The sequence below is a fragment of the Lissotriton helveticus genome, chromosome 12 (genome assembly GCF_964261635.1).
Source record: "Lissotriton helveticus chromosome 12, aLisHel1.1, whole genome shotgun sequence".
NCBI classification, from domain to species: Eukaryota; Metazoa; Chordata; class Amphibia; order Caudata; family Salamandridae; genus Lissotriton; species Lissotriton helveticus.
Genome location: NC_136073.1, coordinates 313,318,853 through 313,344,827, shown reverse-complemented (window position 1 = coordinate 313,344,827; position 25,975 = coordinate 313,318,853). Strand labels below are relative to the sequence as shown.

The window sequence follows — 25,975 nt, the reverse complement described above, 5'->3', positions numbered from 1 at the left end:
CTGGGTCAACCGTCGATGAGGCCAACCGTAAACGAGGCCATCTGCGTCAACACAGCTAACTGTCGACAACGCCAACCCTTGACTAAGCCAACCGTCGACGAAGCTTTCCGTCGTCAACAAAGTCCATTGTTGGATAAAGTTGATAGTCGATGAAGTAATTGCTGAAGCTGAATGTCTACGGAGCTGACCGTCGATGAGGCCACCGTCAACAAGCCCACCATCAACGCAGCTCTGCCGTCAACAAAGCCAATCGTTGACGAAGCCAATGATCGACGAAGTTTACCATCGACGAGGATGACTGTCGACGATGTTTACCATCGACGAAGTTTACCATCGACGAGCTACCGCCGACGAGCCCACTGTCAATGAAGCTGACTGTCACCAATGGGCCAACCGTCGACGAGGACAACCATCTACGACAAGGCCACCGTCGACGAGGCTTAAACTGTCGTCAACAAGCCTACCGTCGATGAGAGGGCACTGTCCTCACCGTCGTCGACGGAGCCACCGTCGATGACGACGAGGGCACCATCGACCACGAGGCCACGGTCGACGAGGCCGTCGATGACAGCAACTTAGAAGTTGAAGATGGCCTTTAGACTCGTCGACACACTCAACGTTGTCGTCGACAAAGTGATGATGACGACGGAGTCTGTCATCGTCGACGGGCGTGTCGTCGAATCCGTCGACAGACTGGCACCTTTCTATAGTGTAAAGGTGGCAGTAAGAGTCTGAAACGCCAGAGACCAGGTCCCGTAGGCGTGGAGGCCAGCAGACTCCGTGGGGGAACAATATCCAGAGGATCCTACTTCATCCTTGGAGACCAAGAAGAAGGAATCTCAGTTCCACACCCACGCTTAGAGAGGACTTAGCACGTCTAGAACAAACACTCTCCATGTCAGAGACAGGGGTGTCAGAAAGTCTACAACTCCTGTAGCCACAGAAGGAGACGGGCCTCTCTGTTCTCAAAGGTCCTTTGAGAAAAGGGTTCCACAGAACCTGCGACTCCTCACCTGAGTTCAGAAAAAAAAGACAGGAGTATCGTGAGGGTCCTTAGAAAAAGAGCAAAGCTTCCACAGGCGAAGCAGAGTTGAAAATAAAGACTTCTTTGAAGAAAAGTAAAAATATTTGCAGAATGTAGAAATGTTTAAGAAATAACTGAGCAGAGCTCAGGGAGACTCCCATCACACAACGTGCGGTAGAAAATCTGAGAGCCTGAGCCTCTGGGGAGGACTTTCAGGTGGGTGCTGTTGCCTGATTGGCTGCAGTTTGGACTATACAAAATGACTAGGATAATCATGAGTGGGGAAGTTTTTTCTATGGTAGCTTGGGCTACTTGGTTGGTTATTACCAAGTTTTTCTAAGGATATTATTGCATAATATTGCTTTTTCATGTACCGTGGGACTCCCACTCCGACGACGGGAAATGATTCAGGCATGTGAATCTATGAAAGACACCCCAATACGGAAGAAACATAGGAGTAGGAGTACAATTTTTAAACTGAGGGTCACAGAATGACTTAGGACAGAGCTTGCTGACATACAAAACACAAAGAGTTACAAGGAGTATAAATTAAATGCAATTTTTATGCAGAGAATCGTGTGTTAACTTTAATTCGTGAAATTACTATACACAAATTGTGCATTGGAAGACATATAAGCATGCCTCCCGCTTTTGTAACTTAGAACTGGGACATGAGCTGGAATCAGTTAAATTTGCCACCCGCACTTTAGTTTTCAACATCTTAATCTAAAGTGCAGGTGATGCGATTTCTTCAAAAGTAAATAAATACAAAAGCAATCAATTGCAATGCAATAGGTCTCGCATTGGAAAAAGTTTGAGCTATTGGCGTTGCATGATTATTAGCAATGCTAATAGCTCAAACTTTCAGTAATGCAAGATCTATTGCATTGCAAATGTTTGATTTACATGCCACTAAACTGGTGGATGAGCGTGGTGCTAATACACCGTTGTGTTTAATGTTGCGGCAAGTTCGTCCAACCATGGTTTCTCACTACCCGGGATTTAACTTTTTCATTTGCAACAAAGGAATAACGTTCAAATTAGTATTTCAAACACAATCCTGTTTTTTAGAAGTTACTTAATATAAAGAATCCATAGTATACATTGCAAAAATATACAAATGTAACAGTTTAACTCAAAGTTTATATTGTAGAGATACTTCTCAATAACTGGGCTTTTGTTCGTTTGCAACTGTGCAGTTTGTGTTTTTTTTAGTATACAACCCCGAAAATACACAACTATGTTTAACTTGCTTTAAATAATTCAAACCTTTTTTCGAATTTTCAAATGCAAATACTATGCTTTACCGTTATGCAAATGGATGTTTATGCATGTGGTTGTTCCTTGGATAGTTAACAGGTTTGAAAACGGAGTGTTTTTATAAAGTAAAGCACATGGCACCTATATTTAAATGTTTCAAACAGTTTTCTGTTTCGGGGTTAGTTAAATATATATTGGCTAATTTACACTGTTTACAGACCATTTACGGTCGAGACGTTACTAACTTTTATAACGTAGAATAAGAACATTTCACAAGAAAAGAGCCAGCCATATTATAAAACAATTCTTTGTTTTCACTTTGATGTGAAAAATATGCTTTATTCACGAGATGTGTGCAACCCCGCTTTATGGCGTAGTTTCTTGTTGAACGGGCTAGGCGCCATGTGGTCAAATTTGAAAACATATCCAAAAACCCTAAAAGGTGATTTTTGTGAACTTATAAATAAGTCACTATTTAAAAAATATATATGTATATATTACCCGTGCTGATATAGGCAGTGGTACCTGTTTACCTCTATTTCCTATGTATTACTCTACTGAGCTGTTACTCCATATTAGTCCATCTTTAAGTTTTAAGTTATATGCTTTCAGTGTTGGTTCCTGGCACCCTGTTCTTTAAAAATAATAAACTTCACCTAGGAAAAGACTGATTTATTATTTCGTGTGTGTTGGTAAACTGCTAAATACGTTTAGCTTGTTTTATTAAATGAAGCTGCAGGTTAAAATTAATCGCTTTATTAATGTAAACTCATTGCGCTAATAAAGTTGCTAATTTCACCTCCAACGGTTCTTGTTACGCACACTGAGCAGCAGGAGAGCGCCATATCTACAGAGATATGACTCTCTCCTACCCTCTCCCTAGCCCCGACGCTGATTTCAGCTGCTATGCGCCAAGCACACACCTTAGCACTGTAGTGCTAAAGTGCGTGCCTCAGACTAGCATATGGTTTGTACAGGAGGGGTATCCTTCCTGTACAAAATACTATGCCTAGACAAGTTCAAAGATTGTTCCCATTTTGTATGTATGCTGCACAGTGCAGCACACATGCAAAGTAGGAAAAGAAAGGAGAAATGAATAAATTTCTCCTCTTAATGCCTCCTTTCAGAGGTCGTTAGGTTTTGGTGCTAAACCCTATCTACAATTGTTTCTAGATAGGATTTTGAATCAAAAGGCATGGGTGGTTGGATGGGAACGCCCATGCACAAAACATGTAACGCCCCCCGTGGCGCTAAGTAACTGAAAGCAATGCTTCGGGCTGCTTTGCTGCTTTGCGTTACATGTAGGGTACTTTCCAACGCGAAACAAGTTTTGCGCTGGAAAGTAAGTTTGCAAAAAACACTTTTGTGATGCAGCACAAAATGTTTGAAAATCGACCCCTTTTTGTCTGCTATTTGGTGTTGTCCTGTTCCGTGGTGGGGGGAGGGGTGGTGCTTCAGATGGTTAAAATATCTGAATTATTTTAAAGGAAGGCTCTAGGTTTCCTTTATTTAAAATGCGCTCACACCTACTTTAGATGCGAAGTGAGTAGGGCGCGGCAAAAAGTTTAACAGCTTGAAAGGGTTTCTTTATCTCAGAACTAGAGTACACAGTACATTGTTTTTATCAGCCACAACTTGTTCACTGTCACTTTATACCTTAGTTACAAATTGAAGAGATGCTAGTTACTTTTAAAAATGTATATATGGAAGTAACCTTTTGGCTGTGTTCCTTTTGTTATTATAATCACAGTGAAAAATAATATGCTTTAAATGGAAATAAAATGAATTATAATTCCTTTATTATCTAGCAAGTTGGAATAGTGTTTTCTGCATCCACAACTTGTTTTCAGACTCACTCTTGGCTGTTTTCAGTGATAAAAATTTACTTTTTGGTCTATCTGTATTCAAGTGTTCTTACCTTCTTAACTAGGGTTTGAAGTTAGCGTAGCTTTCCTTTGTTTTGCATGCATTATTCACAAACCATATCACAAGTGGGAACTTCAAATTATAACACTTAATAAATGTAGACATGTTATTACTGTGCAATTTAATGGAATGAAGGCAAAGAATATACTGCATGGCTACACACTCACAAGGTTTAAAAAGGCTAGTGCCATTGGCTATGTGTCAATCATGCTGCGCTCAGTGCACCCCATTTGTCAAACATGCAGAACTAGCTTTACTCCGTGTATTAAAACGTTGTACTCAGTGCTCTACAACATAACTTTAACACTTTGGCAGAGCTAATAGCTCCAGATAAACACTTAAAAGGGATTACAAGCGAGACACTCCCTATACTGACTGCTCACACATGCTAAGCACAGTTACTTTCCCATGCCTTTTCAAGGTTTCCATCCCTCAAACCCATGCTCTTCTCTTCTTCTTAGGGTGTCTTCTGCATACACAGGTCCTCCTTCTTTAAGCGTCTGTGGCCTGCTATCCTCTTTTTTCTCTCTTTCTCACACACTGTTTCTGCTCCTCTGTCTCGAGTTCATTCACCAATAGTGCAAAACGACCTATCCATCTCTATCTTCATTTCTATTCTGTGCAACTCCCACCCTTGTATATTCACCACACCACAAAATTCCACCCCACACAATTCCACATCTAACAATTCCAATACAACTCACATAATTCCACTACGCACTACATACATCCACTACACTCCAAACCAAAACACATAAATAAAAGATATTGTCATTTCCAAAGGCAATAGCGCTAACTAGTTGGTTGTCTGTATCCCTCCTGAGGCGGAAGCTGGGAGGTTCTGTTCCTGTGTTTATCGTGATTTCTGTATTTTAATTACCTCATTGTACAATTACAATTGCTTGATTTAATAAGCTTTTTAGTTTTCCCCTCACCTCCCTGCTCGCTGGGCCACTCGCAGCCGAGCATAGACGCTGACGAGTCGGTCCCGGGTACTTAGTTACGGCAGACATATTGGGTGGGTTCTGGTGCTCTGACGCGCTCTAGTCGCGCTTAAAAGGAGAATCTCAGAGCCCGTCGCCTGATTAGTTGGTTGTCTGTATCCCTCCTGAGGCGGAAGCCGGGAGGTTCTGTTCCTGTGTTTATCGTGATTTCTGTATTTTAATTACCTCATTGTACAATTACAATTGCTTGATTTAATAAGCTTTTTAGTCTTCCCCTCACCTCCCTGCTCGCTGGGCCACTCGCAGCCGAGCATAGACGCTGACGAGTCGGTCCCGGGTACTTAGTTACGGCAGACATATTGGGTGGGTTCTGGTGCTCTGACGCGCTCTAGTCGCACTTAAAAGGAGAATCTCAGAGCCCGTCGCCTGATTAGTTGGTTGTCTGTATCCCTCCTGAGGCGGTAGCCGGGAGGTTCTGTTCCTGTGTTTATCGTGATTTCTGTATTTTAATTCCCTCATTGTACAATTACAATTGCTTGATTTAATAAGCTTTTTAGTCTTCCCCTCATCTCCCTGCTCGCAGGGCCACTCGCAGCCGAGCATAGACGCTGACGAGTCGGTCCCGGGTACTTATTTACGGCAGACATATTGGGTGGGTTCTGGTGCTCTGACGCGCTCTAGTCGCGCTTAAAAGGAGGCGGGCATGGCTCCGCGCAGCGGACACGATCAGCGGCCGCGCCGGATCCGCGCTGGAGTCGTGCCAGAGTCCTGCCCGTCTGCGCCCGTCCGCAGCCGGACGGGCCTAGGGGCCAGGGATGCTGTCACTCCTCTTACCTACTCTCCCTCTGCCCTCAGGAATCTTCAATCTGCACATTGCGTATTATCTCCGGCAAGCCTAGATCATGTCTCATCACTCGGCATTGCACGTAAAGCATCTTTCCCACGTTCTAGCTGCAAGCCCTCAGCCTGCCACAGTACTACCGAAACACGCCTCCGTGTATTATACCTAAACACACGCTCATTTGTAAAACACCAGGCTGATCTCTTCCTTCTCCTCACCAATGAAAGCCCCGATATCCTTTTAATTACCGAGACCTGGCTGACTGATGATTCTCTCCCTGACATCCTGGCAGCCTTGCCCCCCGACTACTACATGCTCAATATGAACCGACCCTCTGGTCGGGCTGGTGGAGGGGTGGCAGCTGTCATACAAAAGGAGTTCAAATTCCTCTCCACGTCTTCTTTTATCCTCGCTGATGTGGACAATCTCATCATCAGCCTGGAAACTGGAGAGGGAGCTCTTACCCTTATTGTTCTTTATCACCCCCCCATTCTATGCCTCTGTTTCCCGTTGCTTTCACCGAACAGCTAGCCAACCTGATCACCTCATCTGCCCGAGTTGCTATCCTTGGCAACTTTAACTACTGGTACAATGATAGCGACGCTGACCCCCATGCGGCCGAGCTGTTTGAAGTCCTTTCTAGCCTTAACATGATCCAACTTGTTACTTCTCCCACCCATATCAGGGGCCATATTTTAGATCATATCTGGACCCACAACCTCACGCTCTCCTGTCCCGTGATCACTCCCTCTATCTGGTTGGACCATCATATGATCGACACTGTGATCACGGTCAGGGGGTGTGTAAAGGTTCCTCCTCTGGTAGTTGAGGTCGCTCGTAAATGGTGCGCCCTTGATTCTCAAGGTTTTCTCTCATTCTTGGCTGAGATTCGCCCCCCGCTGCGCAGTGTTGCGACTGTCCATACACTGGAGGAGGATTTCTCCAGCTGGATTACCAAAGCCAGCGATCATTTCGCCCCCTTCTCCAGATTCCCTCGCTCCCGGCACAGCAAGTCACACAGGTGGTTTAACACCACCCTGAAAACTCAGCAACTTGAACTGTGCCAGATGGAACGCAGGTGGAGACGTAATTACTCGCCCACCGACAGAGAGTTATACATCGCTGCACGGAAAAAATACAAAAGTGCAATTATAGCAGCAAAATCCTTACATATCTCTGAAAGGATCCTCATTGCCCCTAACAAGTCCAAGGAGATTTTTAAAGTCATGAGTGAGCTCACATCTGACGCCAGAACCCTCCCTTCTCAGGCCCCCACCCAAGAGTCCTGCAACGCCTTAAACAGTTTCTTCATCGAAAAAATTATTAAGATTAAGAATACTATTCCTCCTGCCTCTCCTGCTGCCATATTAGCTTCCTCCCTTGGAAACCCACTCTCATTATCACACCTCCTCGTCCTTGATTCTACCACCCTGGCCAAACTCGTTGCCCGAGTCAAATCTGGCTCGCCCAATGATTGTTGTCCCCCCTCTGTTTTTCAAGACATTTGCCTGGCTCTGTCGGACTGCATTTTGCCTCTGTTAAACACCTCCCTTGAGACGGGCACGGTACCCAACTCCTTTAAGGAGGCTGTTTTGGTGCCCCTGCTGAAAAAACCTGGAGCCGACCCGGAGGACCTTGCCAACTATCGGCCTATTTCCCTTTTGCCCTACCTATCCAAACTCTTGGAGGCACACGTCACCAGTTGCCTCTCTCAATTTATCGAGTGTCCCAACTACCTCAAACCCAATCAAGCCGGTTTTAGACCAGCCCACTCCACCGAGGCTGTGATCCTGGCAGTCATGAATTCACTAAGGGGTAATGCCGATAAAGGGGCACCTCAGGCGCTCGTCCTATTGGATCTGTCGGCGGCGTTCGACACGGTGGACCATAACATCCTTCTACACCGTGTCGAGCAGGCCGGCATTCGGGCCTGGCGTCTGCCTGGCTTAAATACTTCTTGTCGGGCAGAACCCAGGCGGTCCGTTTAGGCCCTTTCACGGCCGCTAAGGAACCATCCACCTGCGGAGTGCCCCAGGGATCCTCCCTGTCCCCTCTGCTTTTTATTCTTTATCTCCAACCGCTCATCCACTCCTTGAAGAGGTGGGACATCACCGTCTTCAACTATGCAGCCGATCTGCAAATTATCTTTCCCCTCAACACTCCCAATGCAGCTCTCGACTGTCAATCGGTTATGTTACACATCCAGCAATGGATGAATTTTAACCAGCTTAAGCTGAACCCGGGGAAAACAGAGCTAATTCTCCCGGGCAACAGCCCCACTTACTGGGGTCCACAGTTCTGGCCGGTGGAGCTTGGCTCCCCGCCTGCTCCGGTCAAGTCAGCAAAGAGTCTTGGGGTCATCATTGACACGGAGCTCTCCCTCAAGCCTCAGGTGGGTGCTGTCGTGTCATCATGTATGTTCCGGCTAAGAAAAATCAGGAAAGTCTCTCACCTCCTTACACCTTAAGTTTTGATACAAGTCTTGATTGCCCTGGTGCTCTCCCGCCTGGATTTCTCAAACTCTCTGTACCATGGCCTACCCAAATTCCTCCTCCACAGGCTCCAAATTGTGCTAGACTGGCTTATAAAATCCCGAAGTGGCAGTCTGCGAAACCATCATCGCCTGGATTGAAGAAACCCCGTTATCCCGCTGCCGGAAGTTTAGAGCTCTGTCAAATCTTTTTGGACAGGGAGTTATTTTAAATACCGCATCATTGCCAAAATCGGAGTAAAACGTACAAGTGCAAAGGAAGTTCTCTTCTAAAAAGATCCCCATATCAGGTGGATTTCTGTCGTTGCTAAGTCAAGTTAAGATATCTTTCGTTGACCCAAATAAATCTAAAGGTTCCGGACGGCGGGAGTAACTTCATAATCTTTTTATTTATCAGAAAACCTAACATCGACGATCAAATAACATCAATCTACAAAGACAGAAATTAAGAATTCAGTCGGACATCCTAGTATAAACCTTTAAAAAAAAGGATATCAACGCCGGCTCTGTTTTAACTCAAGCCATTGGTCTACACACCAAAAAATCTTAATCATAATCATTCGTGGCTGCTCCAGAAGAAGGCGCTGGTCGCCGAAACGCGCGTAGAGTACCAATTTGCCACTCCTCGTTTTTTACAAAAAGAATGTTTTAATATGCAAAATGTCCTTATTATTATGTCAATTCTCCTATTGTAGAATTTTTTAACTTGAATATATTTTATGTTTTGAAATATGATTTTCTGTTTAATTATCAATAAAACCCTGGAACTTTATAATATTGTTGTAGCTTAATTTCCTTGTTACTAATATTCTTGACATTGGTCTGTTTTATATGATTGCCTAGATTGTTACATATCAATTACTGTTTTTTCCCTGGTCTAGGAATCTGATTCTTATTGAATACAGGGGGTCCTTGTTACATATACACTAAGTCTGCGAAACCATTACTTCGTAAACTCCATTGGCTGCCGGTTGAACAGAGGGCTGCGTTCAAGATCGGCTGCCTGACATTCAAAGCAGTGTCTGGGATTTCCCCCGCCTTCCTTAAATCCCTGGTCACTCTCTATTGTCCGGCACGCAACCTACGGTCCTCTCATCGTCAGCTCTTAGTTGCCCCCCCCCAATCAAGCTTAAAAAATTCGGCGGCCGTAGTTTCGCTCACTTGGCTCCCAATCTTTGGAACCCACTGTCCCTCCCGCTTAAATCTTCCGACTCTCTTCTGGAATTCAGAAAACTCCTGAAAACCAGCCTCTTCACACAGTTTGGCTAGACCCCCGCTCTTACACCTCTCAGCATCCAACCAGCGCCAGGAAACTTATGGTGTCAGAGCGCTATAGAAGACCCCCTTAAGATAAGATAAGATAAGAACTCTCGCAAATGTGGGACCTATTGCATTGCAAATGCTTGTTATTAGTTGTTCCTTTGTAATTTCCAGTGTCTGCATTCTCTGATACTCTGTCAATATTGTCAATGACCATTGAGGTAAGTGTCCTCTCGACAGGACCATTCACCTCCAAAAAGCATAAGGAGCAAAGTGATGAGACTTGCCAGTACCTGTGCCCAAACCATCACACAAGGGAAATGTAATATCCATCAGAGGATATGTTGCTTGCTAATGGATAGGTGGTTAAAAGAATAGACGACCCATGGAGATGTGCCATACAAACAATCCCCAAATAAGTACATCATTTTCTTATATTAATATAATGTGTCACAATCACAAAATGTAGACTTGGTATAAAAAGGGGTTTTGAAAGAAACATGAACTCAATTTTGTGAAATAACCACATAGGAAGCCCAGAAGACCAACCAGTAGACATGCAACTAATTCACACGAGTGGAGGTAAGTATTGGCTCCAACTTTCCAAGATCCCAAAATTCACTTTCCTGAACAGGAGCATACAATGATATTTTATTTCATAACCAAAACTGAGTGTAGCCCTTGTCTCCACCTTTAAGGGACCCCTAATTCCTATGACCACAGACCTGCTTATGCCTGCTTTGTAAACGTACTGAGGGTGAATTAAAGGTTTTGAGTTGCCCCATGGGCACTACCTCTTTGGTGTGATTGAAATGTGCACTGCATCAATAATTGAAAATACTCCCTTCATTTTAATGTTTCTCTTAATCAGGAATGTTATCTAAACCACCCATGCTGCTAATACTCTTGATCCCAGATTTGAATTACCCTCATGTAACCTGCTTTTAACAGGTTATTTACAATCACGTTCATTGTAACACTTTTTATTGCTGCTAAAATGTAATTTGTTTCAACCAAATTTTCTCCACATTACATCCAGGAATACATTTTAAAAAAGGCTGCTATTCTATAACAGTACGAAGGTGTGTCGAGTTTGTGGATAATAGCCATGACCCCAGGTCAAACATTGTTTTCTGTAAACTAACTACTGTGAAAAAATACGTGCAGGTTAGTTTTTATGGATTTATATATTTCGAGTCATAAGAACTGAAAACTACATGGTCCTGTTGAATTTTGAATTGCAGTTAATCAATATGTAAAAAAGGTCTGCTATATCTAAATATTTAAGTCTATTACACAATGAATTATATCAGTTCAAAATTAGGGGTGGGCAGACTTTGTGGAGTTTTACTGTGCGGAATTCCATGAAGTTATGTAAAAACTCAGCAAGATTCCGCTGAGTTCTGCAATCGGCGGAATTCCGGCACGCCACACTGCTTGCACTGATTGTAGAGACTGCTTCAATTCTCTTCACAAGTTACACACTTCAAAACCTTTAATCCACAATAGGGTGCCAGAATTTAGAGGCCGATTTACTTAGCCTTATTGCAGCCCAGGCCATTACAAAGGCTTATTTTTTATTTACAAGGCCATGCAAGCTTTGATTTGCATGGCTTTGTAAAGACATTTAACACAATGCAGCAGCTTGCACATCATTGCATTACATTTTTTAGTGGTAGGTATTTCATAGGTGGAGCATAGGCCTTCTCATGCATCCGCCCAAGGATTTCTCGCAATTCCACATATGATAAGGTTTATAAACCTGGAATTGCCTACAATTGGTATGCCTACCCAGGGCCGGACTGGCTACCAGGCAGTTTGGAATGCTGCCGAGCTGGGGGCTGATTTCACTGCGGTGGGGCTGATTTCGTTCATGGAGACCTGCATGTGCTTCGAAATAATTTATGCAAAACGAATTTCGTTTAGCACATGCAGGTCTCCATGAACGAAATCACCTCCCAGCTCAGCAGCATTCCAAACTGCCCGGTAGCCAGTCCGGCCCTGTGCCTACCAAAGAGAGCCCGGTAGCCAGTCCGGCCCGGTGCCTACCAAAGAGAGACGTAACAAGGATAAAAAACAATGTTCTCCCCTCGTTATTTCCTCTTTCTATGTTTGATGCATTCTGCATCAAACATAGAATGAGGAACATGCCTCTTTGGAGTGTTTTTGTGCAGAAAGGTGTGCCTTCCTGCACAATAACAATCCTGCTTTTAATGCAGGGGCCCTTGCACTATGGTGGAAGGGCACCTGCATTGGTGCTAGGCAGCCTCAAGTGCACCAGTGCAGGGAGACAACTGAAGATCTCTTTTCATCTCTCTCCTATTCAAGCTTGCCTTGCTGCATTGCGTTGCAGGATTTCTTAATACATCCACCCTATAGCTATTAGTCCTTTGGGTATAACTAGAATAAAAAAACTCACAGAAGGCTGACTAGATTTCCAAGTTAGTAATCTTAATCTAAAACTTAGCACAGCTTTGTCTAAGGCAAGGATTCTGTTTACTGCAGATGCCTGAGTCCATATGATCCCTGTCACTTAGTAGATTGCTCTTCTGGCATTGGCATCGGCCTACATTTTCTATGTCACCTCAGCAATAGTTCTACTCTAAGACGCTAGTTCTGTGAAGATCTGTGTAACCGGATCAGGTTTGCCGTCAAATACCTGACACTGTATGATATGGGTAACCTGAAGGACAGTTTGGCTGTCCACAGTCAGCTTCTGTAAGACATATCCTACCTGATCAATAGTTAACGTCTATGGGTCCTTCGTCTGAGACTTGAGTCCTCTCAGATTGCCCCGGTCTGCACTCACATATTTGTTTATTTAGTTAAAGATAATTTGTGCAATGGCAGTTACCTCTTTTCATCCCATCATACTCCGTTTTCATATTTTTTTCTATAAACTAGTCAAAAGTTACCCTACCTCTTTCCCATTGTTCGTCCCCTCTTCAGGACCGGTGTCTAGAATATCGCACAGGATGTTGGTGCTGTAAAGGTCCAGCAAAGTAAGTTCACTCTCTATGGGGGCACACACCTGCAGAAAAATGTGAAATAGAGTGATGAGGTTCCCCTGTGCCCATGATCAGCAAATCGCACAAGGAAGTTTAAAATCCATCACAGGATGTCCTGCTGCCTCCTGGATTGTCAGCTGAAAAATAAGGCATCACGTACAGAGATTTTGATAAGAACAGTTGACAATGTGGGGCATATTGGTTTTACAATAAGGCAATCATCTGCAAGCATTAAACCTCATGGTTTGGAACAGGCAAATGAAGGAGAGGAGAGAAGTACATTTTATGTATAAAATGGTGGTGTTGAAGAACAGTCAAACTAAGTTAAGGAAATCACTTTGAAGGAAACCCAGCACACAATAATGCACCTTTCTCTAAAAAATAGAGCAATGTATTAGCTTCAATTTCAAACGTTCACTGGCTGCAGTGCAGTGATGTTGTAAGTCATGACCATTGCCATTCCTCCTCCTTTCATTTGCCAGGTAGGAAGACCAGAAGCTTCATGCTGCCTGTCCACAGAATGTCCTGAGTGTGAAATAAGCTTTATAAGACAACCTATGCATTCTGGCTCCGCTGTGTGAGTGTGTTACATGTACAGTAATGTTCAATATGTCATTTGTTGAATCACTCACCTTTACCTCTGCATGTCTCTTTTATAAAGAAACAATATCTCATGTGCGCTAAAGCTGAAATCTCTCGAATCCATGTGAATATGTCCCTCGTGAAAGCAATTTTTTTCCTAATGGACAACACCTTAATTTTCTTTTGTAGTATTTTTTTCTATGGATGTTTCTGTCAGTATTGCTTGAACTTAAACATATCTTCTTTCTTATAGAAGCTTTCTCAAGGATGTTTTGTCCCTGCTGTATCCAGCCCTAAATGTCAACAAAGGCTGCTAATGTTTTTTTATCAGAGTAAACAAGCCTTGAGCAGGTACACATTATACATTATGGTCAATCACATTATGTTTCTATAGAAAAACTTTGAAAGACCACACTTGTGTGTATTTTTTTGTATGCCTTTTTCAGTCATGGACATCTCAGTGAAGCATAATAATATTACAGTTTGATTTGTAATCAACCAATGTGTAAGACAACTGCTGTTTGCATTAATTTGCTCTTTTATGCATTAAAGGATAATCAATCCATCAATCAGGGGTTTGTAAATCACAGCTACTCACCCGTGAGGGTCTCAAGGTGCTAGGAGGGGCAGGGGGGTGCCACCGTTAGGTTCTGGGGTCATATGAAGAGCCAGGTCTGAAGTCCTTTCTGAACTGCAGCAGTGTAGGGCTTTGCCGGAGGTGGAGGGGGAGGTCATTCCAGGTCTTGGCTGCGAGGTAGCAGAAGGACTTTCCACCCGTTCTGGTCTTGTAGATGTGTGGGATGGTGGCTAGAGAGAAGTGGGCTGATCTGAGGTTTCTTTTGTGTGCGTGGAAGGAGAGGAGGTTGTTTAGGTATGCTGGTCCGATGTTGTGGAAGGCCTTGCATGCGTGCGCGAGGAGCTTGAAGGTTATTCTTCTTTCAATGGGGAGCCAGTGGAGATCATGGAGGTGTTGATGACAGTTCAAAATGAACTGCCTTTGTGATGTATATCGAAGGACTGCTGTATTCGCCTATTCTTAGAGAGGGGTTTGATTTGAAAAAAAAGGAAAAACCTTCAAAAGCTTCTCAATTATAATAGTATCGCATGATAGTCTTGAAACCTTGCTTTACATTAAAGAAAATCTACCCCACAGAAGATCATGTAGCATTGTAGAGTAGTAACCTGAACCATAGGTTTACTGCCACACTCCTAATCCTGTAAGCTGAGTAAACTGAAGGATAGTTTTATGGCCAGATATCTGAATCTGTAAGAACCCTATAGCCCATCGTCTAAGTGTGCCGTTGTCACCTTGGTCTGCAAGATCTCTGCTCTGAGGGTCCTTGCCAATGAGATCTGTGCAACCTGGAGGATATGTTTACTGTCATATGCATGATTCTGTAAGAAATCTCTGCCATCCGCATAATGCTTCTGTAGGATCTTTGTAACCTGGTGGATAGTTGTTGTGTCTGAAACCTTGGCCCTAGATCTTAGAACACTCGAGTCTCCTCTTTCTACACTCGTATATTGTTCTTTCTTTGGATAAGGTTTCTCTGTGCATAAGACAATCCTACCTGCTGACTCATTTATACTGCACACACAGATGATTTTCTTTAAACTTGTCAGGAGTTTCCATACCTCTGTCACACTGTTTGTCCCCTGTTCATGCCTGGAATCCAGATCGTCTGATAGGCTGTCAGCACTGTCAGAGTCCAGCAAAGTAACTGTACCCACCACGGTATCACACACCTGCAAAATGAGTAGAAGCAAGTAATGAGATTTGTGTGCACTCATCCCTAATGAATCACACAAGGGTACATTAATATCCACCAAAAGATATGTTTCCCACTAATGCATGGGTAGTTGAAAAATAATTGATCGCTCTTTGGAGATGTGTGTACACCCTACATTTAAGCAATAAATGTCAAAAAAGGCGATGTGTATATCAATACCAAGGAGCTTTGAGCAGGTAGACCATTCCCCTGATTTCTTTTCACACTCCCAAAACATCCTAAAAAATAGCTGGGAATGTATATTAGTTTACATCTTTCCAATCATGAACAGTTAAAAGCAGCAAGAGCCATTTGCATTTTCAACTACTTTCAATCATTGTGTTAAATTGTATGCTAAGTATGTTTCATTCAGATAAATAAATCAAACTTTAAAACGATGTATTGGGGTATTATTGAAAATTACCTGATATTGAATTGTAAGGGGTCACTTTCAATTGATTTTATGAATTGTAAACAATCTGTTCATTTTGAGCCCACATTGGATGAAATTGAACCCCCTCTAGCGAGAAAACTATATTTACAGATTAGGTATGGATGTCTTCCTCTAAACCACTTTAGAAGAAATTGGAGTAGAGAAGGGGAGCGTGGTGAAGAAGAGTGTTGTCCCTGTTGTTGAGGGACTGCTGAGACTCCTGATCATGTTTTATTTTTTTGCCTCCTTTACTCCCGATCTCGACTTAAATGGATAGCTCCCCTTTGTAGAAATTTGGGAGTGAGGAGATATAAGGAGACATATATAATAATGAAGACCAACACGATACGCATGATTGTTTTTTGCATAGCAAAGTTTCTAATGGCCTTAAGGATAAGGCGTGCCAAGTTTTCTTCTGAAAGTGACAATGCAATGGTACCTAAGATGTAACACACAATTTTTTTTTAACATTTTAAATTCCTTTTTAAAAGAAGTTGCAACATATGCAATTGGTTTTTCTGTTTTAAAGAATATTCATGAAGTTTGTTTTTATAAACAATAATGCAATCGTATAATTATGCTGCTACTATGCAACTTCCCTCCTGCACAAATACTAGCGCACTTTGATTTGTTAATAACATCAAGATTGTAGACAGATTGTGATTGTTTATTTAGGGTGATATATTTTATTTGTATTATGTGTTTGTTATTGTCTTTTTTATGGTGTACTTTTATGATCGCAGAGATCGCAATAAAGTCTTTGAATCTAATTGAGTGTCACATTACTCTCTTACACATCTAATTATATTGATTCAAAGTGCAAATTGAGCTCGCTGCCTTTAGCTAGTTACAATAGTAATAGCGTAAACCTATAGAAAGACACATTCACCTAGTTATAGAGATTGCTTCATTGAATAGCCATTGAAAAGAGAAAGCCTTCATAGCTTTCCCTACAAAAAAGTGTCCAACAGTACAGGTTTAACCATTCAATTGTATCTAAGAATATCTAACTCACAGGAAGCTGATTAGTTTACTTGCTGTTGGCAAGATGGCGGCAGGTCACTCGGCCGAGTAAGCTGGTTGAAGCGCTCTCTCCCTGTCAACTCGCCGATCTAAGATGTGCTATGGCTCCAGAAGACTGAAATTAGACGGGATTTCAGCAAACCGATTCTACAAACTTCAGCAACTTTATTTTAAAAATAAAAGGGAAGAATCGCTATGCTGTGGTGGCCCCTTGTGTCTAGGAATCGACTTAACAGTTGGATTCTCTCCCCTCAACGCGCTTCTCCGTCTGCTGTTCTGGCTGCGGCTCTGCGTCTCAGCTGTTTCGTTCTTCACGCCCAAGTATGCCGCCTAATGCTCAGGGGAAGAATCCTGTCTCCGTCACCGCAGGACGCTCCTCGACAACCCAGGGGGCTGGCTCTTCTAAATTAGCCGGCATGGCGGAGCAGTTCCCAGCAGTGCAGGTATCAGGGGTGGGAACGTATGAGGACGCAGGGGGCAGCCGACAGGCTCCTGTAGAGACGATGGCCCCAGCGACTGTGAAGTCCAGACAGACCCTCCCGGTTATGTTCAAACCACAGGCTAACAAGAATAAGACGCCGCAGCAACCCATTAAGAACAAACGAGGTCAGCCTGCATTTGTATCTCCAAAGCTCTCGGCAGCCTCTATCACCAGTAAGGCGGATGCCGCTCTTTCTTCCTCTCCTTATGGGCCAATATTATCAGATGGCAGTAAGGGGGACCCTATAAGTAAGGCTGGGGAGCCAGAAGCCGGGTGAACAGTACTGATGATAAATCCGGAGCCCCCTCTAACAATGCAGACCATCCGGCTCAGCTCAGCAGAACTTTGGGAGCTGTAGTCTTAATGGAACCTATCGGAACTACAGGAATTCCCCCTGACCAAAGGGCTCTGGAGCAGCCACAGCAAAATAAGACTACTTCAGGCGAGGCATCCCAAGTGGCCCCACAGAATGCTATGTTAAATTCAAATGGAGACATAGAAGGCTATACATTTTATTCTCTATCTGATCATACCGGGTCATCCGAGGGTGATGGTGGTCTGGAAAAAGACTGGGCTGATGATGACAGCGAGCTGGGTGATTGGCGAACTAGCAAGGCATTAAACTCAGAAGCTTCCCCATATGAGCTTCGTACAGTCCGGAAAGCAGCCAGAGACCAGGGGCCTTCAGCATCCTGCCCGAATACAGGTTCACTAGTCTGGGACTATTCATTTTCCATGCAGTCGGGTCTGGAGAGTAATACTACTGACGCAGGGAGTGGGAATGGGACCAATCCCTCCCATCCACCCCCAGGCGCGATGACACTTGCGGTAATCTACCAACCATTATGGCTCACCGCGAAGAGACCCGGCAAGAAAGTGTCCGTACTCAGGGTGCGTGCCGTAGGGTGCAAAACTTTATCCGTAGAGTAGCAAAAACATGCTCTGATATTCGCTCCAGAATTGGGGAGGCGGAAGAGAGGATCTCCTCCCTAGAAGATGACATGGCCACTCAGAGAGGCATTACGGCCCTTATTAAAACGACATCCAGTGGAAACTCACAGATCTTGAAAACAGAGCACCGAGGAACAACCTGAGAGTTCTGGGAGTTCCGGAAGGGATTGAAGGGTCGGATACCAGGCAGTTCATGGTCGAATTGTTCACCGAAGCATTCCCTGAGGTTAAACAGTGGGACTGGCAACTTGAAGTCCAGCGGGCACATCGCTTTCCATTCAAGCAGAAGCAAAGGCTTGGCCAAAAAGCCTCGCGCTATCTTAATATGCTTGAGTAACTTTCTTGTCAGGGAAAAGATTTATGACTTGGCCAGGTCAGATCGGAGGCGGCCTGGCAAAGGATGTGAGTTTTTTGTCAGGCCTGATTTTTGTCCTGCTACTGTTGAGCGGAGGTGGCAGCTCCGTCAGTTAATAACACCTTTCCAGTCAAAGGGACCTCAAGTATTTCTGCTCTTCCCTTCTAAACTTAAAATTATCTATCAGGGACAGACCAGATTTTTTGTCTCTGAAGTTCAGGCTAAGGAGTTTTTTAATTCACTTTAGGCTTCAAAGCTTTGTTCTCTGATGTCCTTTTTTTTCTTCAGGAACTTAAGGGTCTTTAAGAGGGGGTACTGACCATTTGTTGGGGAAGAGTCTGGGTTCTGTATTCTTTTTCTTTTCTTCTTTTTTCCCCCTCTGCCCTATCCCCCACTGTTATTAATAGCTTGGTGATGACACCGGGGTAGATCGTGCTAAATCAGCCCTTCCATCACAAGGACCTAGGTCCTGTTGCCTTACACAGGGGGTGGTAGGATAGGGGGGGTTTCAGGGGGGTGGGGTCAGGGTGGTCATGGGTTGGGAGGGTGGTCTGGGGGTGAGTGGGGGGTAGGGGCTGGGTTTCTAAGATAAAAAATGCTTGAATTTACAGTAAAATCGTGGCACTTTTGCTGACACTGGTATCATTAGGGCATGTTCATTTCTAGAAGGGTGGATTACAATTGTTCTATATGTGCTTGTTGGGTTAGGCTCTCTTATGAAAGCAAATGGCGCAGGGTAAATTTCACCTAGGCTCTTGGAATATATGTGGGTTGAACGATGGTAAGAAAAGGGCCCTGTTCTCGAGAATTGTTCAGGCTTTACGAATAGATGTACTATGCTTGCAAGAAGCGCATGTGCCCTGGAGCAATCGCAATTATTTGAGAATTCCAGGGTTTGATTTATTCGGATGTTCCCACCAGACCTCTATGATTAGAGGGGTGGCAATTTTATTGAGACGGGGGACCCGGTCATGTAGGAAAACTAGTCAAGATAGCGCAGGGAGATGGGTAATCACCGAGTTGACAATCAACGGCAGACCTTTAACCGTCTGCACATCTTACTGCTAAAATTTAGACGACCCGGCAGTCTTACATTATTTGAATGTAGAGTTGGCATTATGGCCTCATTGTATTTGTTTCTGTGGGGATATGAATATTAATCTGTCTGCTGATTTTAATTTAGCTGGGGGCCAAAGCTACGTAGGCAAGAAGCCTAGAGTCTTTAGGGCGCACCAAGCTTTGGTTCAAGAGCACTGTCTGACTGACCTCTGGTTTCGCCATAATAAAAATCAAGATGGTTTTACACATTACTTTGCCCCCCATAATAAAATGGTGCAGCTGGACTATTTTTTTATGTCGGATCAGCTTGTTGAGCTCACTTCTATTTCAGCCCCCCCAAGAATTTTGCCACACCATAATCCCCTGATTGTTGAATGTCCTTTTTTTCACGGGCCTAGTGTCCCAAGGGTCTGGATATTTGAAAGAAAACTATTATTGAAACAGTCTTACTTAGATAACATGAGGAATTGGTTATCTGAATTTTTAAATATTAATAGGGGGACTGCCCCTGGTACCACTGTCTGGGATACACTTAAGGCTGCTGTCCGGGGGGAAACGAAGAGTTTTTCGGCCTTTCGAGGGAGGACAATCCAAGAACAAACCAGAAGGCGCATCGAGGAGCTGAGGGTTGCAGAGGTCCAATTAATAGGTGCTATCAAGGAGGGTCGGGACACAGCTCAAAGTCAGCTACTGGTTGCCAAAACCAGGGCTGGCCTGCTGGAGTTCTTTGGTCAGGACCTTGCTGCGAAGTTCTTACAGTTTCGTACAATGATGTTCGAGATTGGTGAAAAATCTGGCAGGGTCTTGGCCAAACGACTCCAGCAGAGGAGTTTGGCCAATCGTATTGCTAAGATCCAAGATTCTCAAGGCCACGTTCACGACACACCGGAGGGGGTCATGGGTGTCTTTCAGCCAGTTCTATTGCACATTGTATGCAGAGGGAAATATTCGTTTAGACATAGTTTTCCTTCAGGACAATAACACTCTTCATGTTACGGCCCAATGAAATGAAGTCCTTTCTTCCCCCATAGAATGGGAAGAGGTTGAGCTAGCAATTAATTCATTAGCCAACGACAAAGCTGCAGGCCCAGACGCTATCCCTTTGGAATTTTGTAGTGTGTTCCGCTCGGAGATCCGGGTGGATGTTCTCTCAGCTCTAAGAGAGGCACAGGTCGGCTGCATACCGGACTCATGGCGCCAAACTACTATCGTTCTCTTCAAGAAGAAAGATAAACCAGAGCTTGACCCTTCCTCATTTCACCCTATATCTCTTATAAATACAGACAGTAAAATTTATTCCAAAATTCTGTCCACCAGATTAGCCTCGGTGATCACTCTATTGGTTTCATTACGTCAGCATGGCTTTATCCTGGGTAGGAATATGGCCGACCATGTCCGACGGGTTATCACACTTCTAGATTGGGCTCATGTTACTGAATCTCCCCTTGGAGCGATCCTGTTGGATGCCGAGAAGGCGTTCAACAGGGTCGCTTGGGGGTTTTTATGGGCAGTTCTCCGTTGGAAGGGTTTTAGTCTTGAGTTTATCCAGGCGGTCCATTCGCTTTATACTGCTCCAGTGGCCACTCTATGTGTCTCCGGTTTAGTGTCAACTTCATTTAGCATTAGCAGGGGCACTAGGCAGGGTTGCCCCTGCTCGCCCCTGCTTTTTGCCCTGTACATTGACCCCTTTTTAAATAAAATCGAGTGCGCTTTAAATATTCTGCCGGTTAGGGTCAATGCTACAGAATAGAAGATGCTGGCTTACGCTGACGATATCGTAGTCTTGACCAGGGATGTTGCATCTGCTTTTCCCGCCCTAAAGAACTTAGCAGAACAGTATGGTCAGCTCTCTGGCTACAAGCTTAAAGTCACCAAAACCCAGGTTCTTCAAACTGCACCATGGGCCCTTCTCGAGCCCCAGTGGTTCAAGCTGCAAAATATCTAGGGGTTAAAATCACTGCCCTAGTTGGCAATATTCCAGACTTGAATATTTTGCCGGTTATTGATTCAGTCAACTCTACCTTAGTAAGATTGGACAACCTACATCTCTCTTTGCATGGTAGGTGTAACGTCCTTAAAATGCTGGTTCTACCTAAGTTTTTATACCTATTCAGAACCATTCCACTGGAGTTCTCACAACTAAGCCTGGCCAGAGCAGAAAGGACTTGTAATAGATTTATTTGGAGGTATCATCGCCCTCGTAGGGCATTGAAATGGTTGTGCCTCCCGAGAGATCGAGGGGGTTGCTCAGTCCCGAACCTTTTGCTCTATTGCTGGTCCGCACTGCTCCAACATCTTTGTCTGCCACTGCTTGAGGACAGGGCGATGGTTCCGTTGTTCAGTAGATCTTCTATTTATGAAATAGGGCTAGGAGAGGATGCTAAGGGGATCTTATTGCGGATTCTCGAACCCAGTCACTATAAGAAGACTAAGTTCAAGGTCATTGGGGCAATGTTCTCAGTTTGGCGCAAGATCCAGCGTAAATGGTCGATTCCCAATATTAATTCTTACACACCTCTCACCGCTGCTAGACTCTTGCTGACAATTTTTCAAGACCAGACCGCTTTTAGGTGGATGTCGCTACGGTTAGGAGCTCTGGGTGATTTAGGCTTTGATGGGAAAATGTCCTCTTTTACATTTTTAAAGGAGAAGCTCCATCTTAATACACATGATTTTTTCAAATATCTGCAGGTCCGAAGTTATGTTGATAAAATGAAGGGCCAAGTTACGACTTTGTTAGATAGTATCACACTGATTGAATTGATCCTGAGGAGGTCAAGAATCGGTGTAGTGTATCAGCACTTACTTTCTAGCCTTCCGGATGATCTTTCTCTACAGAACACCAAGTGGGAGGCTAAGCTGGGTATGACAGGGGTGGACATTATTCAGGCTCTCGAACTGGCTAGTAGCGTGTTAGTATCTGGAAGTTTACGTTCTCAAAGCTAAATGGCTTTAGTCGATCTGTATTATACGCCGGCCTAAATTTCTAAATGGGGGGGCAGTGGGAGCCATTGCTGTCCGAGATGTGGCCTCTCAGCTGCCTATGATGTACATATGTTCTTTGGCTGCCCAAAATTGGGGCTCTTTCTTCTGGATGTAGAGTGATTTGTAAATTCTAGGCTCAGTATTCCGGTTGTGCTTTCACCAGAGGTGGTGATATTTGGATGTGAAAGCAATGGCCCGCCAGACAGATCGAGGCATACCTCTGCCCTCCTGTTCATTGCTATGTCCCTAGTCCAGCTCTGTATTACCACAGAATGGATTAGTCCAGATGCTCCTACTTTCTTTAGTTGGAGAGCGAGGATACTGGCCCTTCATAATCTAGAGTCAGCAGTCTTTCAGAGATGGGGAAGAAGGAGGCGAGAGATGGGCCAGAAGATCTGGGCCCCTCTGGTGGAGTGGCTTAGGGACTAGCAAGGAATTATAACTCCTTAGGATGCTTAATTATTTACTCCCGGTATTTTGTTGGTCTGCTATGCCGTCTGTTCCCTTGATCTTAGCTTCTGTTCATTATTGTCCCCTTTGCCCTTTTTTCCCTTATTGTTTACGATCATATATGTATTTATTCCCCCTTCTTCTTATGTTTCTACCCAATTTTTTGTGCCTTGTCTGCTATGTATAATGTTTTGCCACGGTTCATTATGTTCTTGTATAATGCCTATGTTTTGTCAAGCTTGAATACAAAAAAAAAAAAGGAAGCTGATTAGTTTTCCAGCTTAGTAATTTGCAGGATAGCTTTTAGAAATGGGACTTCTGGTTGGCTGAGGCATGCACCCAGGCTAGGCAGGAACCATCACTCTCACTAGGGTAAGCTAGATACACACTAAAAGATAATCTGTTCTCACCCTCTGGTAGCTTGGCACAGAGTAGTCAGGTGTATCTAAAACGACAATGTATAAAGTGTTTGTGCAACACACACAGTAACACAATGAATACAGCACAAAAAGACTCCACTTGGGTTTATAAAAATGTATTATTATATTGTAAACAAAACAAGAACAAAATGACAGAAATCCAATGTATAGAGGTTGAGGCACTACATTTTAAACGATCATGTTTACATTTTTTTTGCTATACACACACACACACAGTAACACAATGAATACACCAAAATAAGATGGCACACAGGTTTATAAAATTAGATTATTATATAATAAACAAAACAAGACCAAAACGGCAAAAAATCTAGGGCCAGATGTAGGTCGGCAATTACTGGTTGGTAACGGCCGATTTCGGCCGTTACCGACCGGTATTTGCAAATGGAGATGTAGGGGCCTTCAAATTTACCGATTCTGTAAATTTACCGATTCGGTAAAGTACCGAATCTGTAAATTTGCCGAATCGGTAAAGCCAGATGTAGGTGGCACTTCAAACAGTGCCACAGGCCATTACTGATTCATTATTTACCATGTAATACAATTGCATGGTAAATAACGAATTCCTGTGTACATGCACATCTGTGCATGTACACCTGTGCCATGTGGCACACATACATGCCCTAATGGGCATATATGTGTGTCACATGGCACACAAGCCAAAATCAGGGGTGCAACAGGGTGTCAAAGTGACACCCTGTTCCCCTTGCAAAATCGGTAATTTTACCGAATCGGCATTTACCGATTCGGTAATTGACATTGATTCCTATGGGCCTGTAGACCCAGAGGAATCAATGGCAATTACCGAATCGGTAAATACCGATTCGGTAATTACTGAATCATAGAGATTCGGTAAAAATTACAGAATTTTTACCTACATCTGATTTACCGAATCTAGAATACCGAATCAGTAAAATTCGGTATTCTAGAGTCGGTAAATCAGATTTACCTACATCTGGGCCCTAATGTATATAAGTTGAGATACTGAATTTTAATGGAATAAATGCAGTAAAAGCATTTAGAAGTAAGTAGTGCCAAAAGGCTACTTTAGGGCATGTGGACCGGGGCAAAGTCAAAGTTGGGACCAACCTCATGGAAACACAAGCCGGCTGAGGGCCCCTGTGAACAAAGTACCTTTCCTTGGCGCAAGCAATAAATTACATAGATATTCTCCATGCAGTGACGGCAATGCGTCCGTTCCGAGTCATGCAGGTGGGTCAATGCCTCAAAGTCGAGCCTCGCAGTCAGGACCTCGGATCATCGCCGCATCGTCGGACCCACAGTCGGGACCCTCGATCGCCGCTGCGTCATCATCGAACCTCACAATCAGGTCCTGTGTCATTGTCGAGCTGTGCAGGGTTCTCTGGATCTGCAATGCATCAGCGTAGAAGGGCACTACATCGGTTCCAATGATGATGCATCGATTTTGTAGGAAAACAGACGAAGAACTCACTTCTTAGGCCCAGAACTTGGATGGACCTCAGATAAGAGTATGGCTCACAGAGGGCAGAGTCCAGCAGCACCAACAGAATTACAGGAAGTCTTTTGTGTCCCTGAGACTTCAGAAAACAGGAGGCAAGCCAACACGCCCTTAGAGATCACTTGGAATGAAGTCAGAGTCCAGCTCTCCTTCAGCAGAGTCACAGAGCAGCAGGCAGCTGGGCAACAAGCCGACAAGCAGGCTTTCCAGATCAGCATACCAGTTGAGTCCTTTAAGCATCACAGAAGGTCTTCTGGCAGAGCTTCCGTTCCAAGTCCATTAATGTCCTATTTGATGGGGTCAGAGACCCAGTATTTATACCCAAAAGGGTTTTTGATGTGGGGGATGACTTCATAGCAGTTCACCAAAGTGCAAAAGTATCCCTTATACAACCCAGCCCGGTCTGCCAGGCTATCTGTGGGGGTAATCAGTCCTTTGTGTGGGGACAGGAAACTACCTATGCAAGTGAAGTGTAAGCCCCTCCCTTCCATCCTGCCAAGTCAAGGCCATCAGAATTCATATGTATGTAGATGGGTACGCAGGCACACCTATTCTTCATGCACTGTGGCTGTCTAGAGGGGATGCACAAAGAGTAGGTGTCAAACAGCCTGGACGTGTATTGGAGACAGGCTGCAAAGCACATATATTTATAAGCACAGAGAAATGTCTACTTTCTAAATGTGGCACTTCTAAAACAGTAATGTTAAATCCAATGTCACCATTTCAAACATATGAAAGAAGAAAAAGCACTCCTCCCTGATCAGGAATAACAGCTTAAAAGTTTATTAAGGAATTCCAAATGCTAACCTATGAGAAGAGTAGGTCTCACATTAGTGAAAAACAAAATAGGCTGTTTCTCACTACCTTAACATGCAAAGGTCCATGCCCTACCTAGACCTGCGTGGTAAATTCCGTTCCGCTCGTGGAATTTGCGGAATTTGGTTAATTTCGCGTTCCATGGAGAACGCAAAATTGCCCAAAATTCTGCGCTCCGCGACTTTGCAGAATTTTTTGCTTGTTTGCGTTCTCAATTACGTGTTCGCAAGATATTTACCCCTGAGCACGCAAACATTGATTGCGAACAGTAAGAAAGCATCGCGAACAAGCAATTCCGCGTGTTCGCAGAATTTCTGTGTGTTCACGGAGATTTTTTACCGTTTGGTGGAGATTTGCGTAACGCGATTATGCAAATTCCGCACACCCCTAGTCCTAC

At 44.0% G+C, this 25,975-nt stretch overlaps 1 protein-coding gene across 5 annotated transcripts in view; it reads right to left on the bottom strand.

Annotated features, from left to right (window-relative positions):
• The window catches only part of LOC144798733 (uncharacterized), a 784,842-nt gene that overhangs the window by 582,448 nt on the left and 176,419 nt on the right, over positions 1-25,975 (bottom strand). For all 5 annotated transcript variants that reach the window (XM_078669743.1, XM_078669744.1, XM_078669747.1 and 2 more), the window contains 2 exons: positions 14,972-15,082; positions 12,667-12,777 (listed from right to left, as the gene is read on the bottom strand). In XM_078669743.1, coding sequence (XP_078525869.1) covers positions 12,667-12,777; positions 14,972-15,082 — 222 coding nt within the window. The remainder of the gene's footprint in view (positions 1-12,666; positions 12,778-14,971; positions 15,083-25,975) is intronic.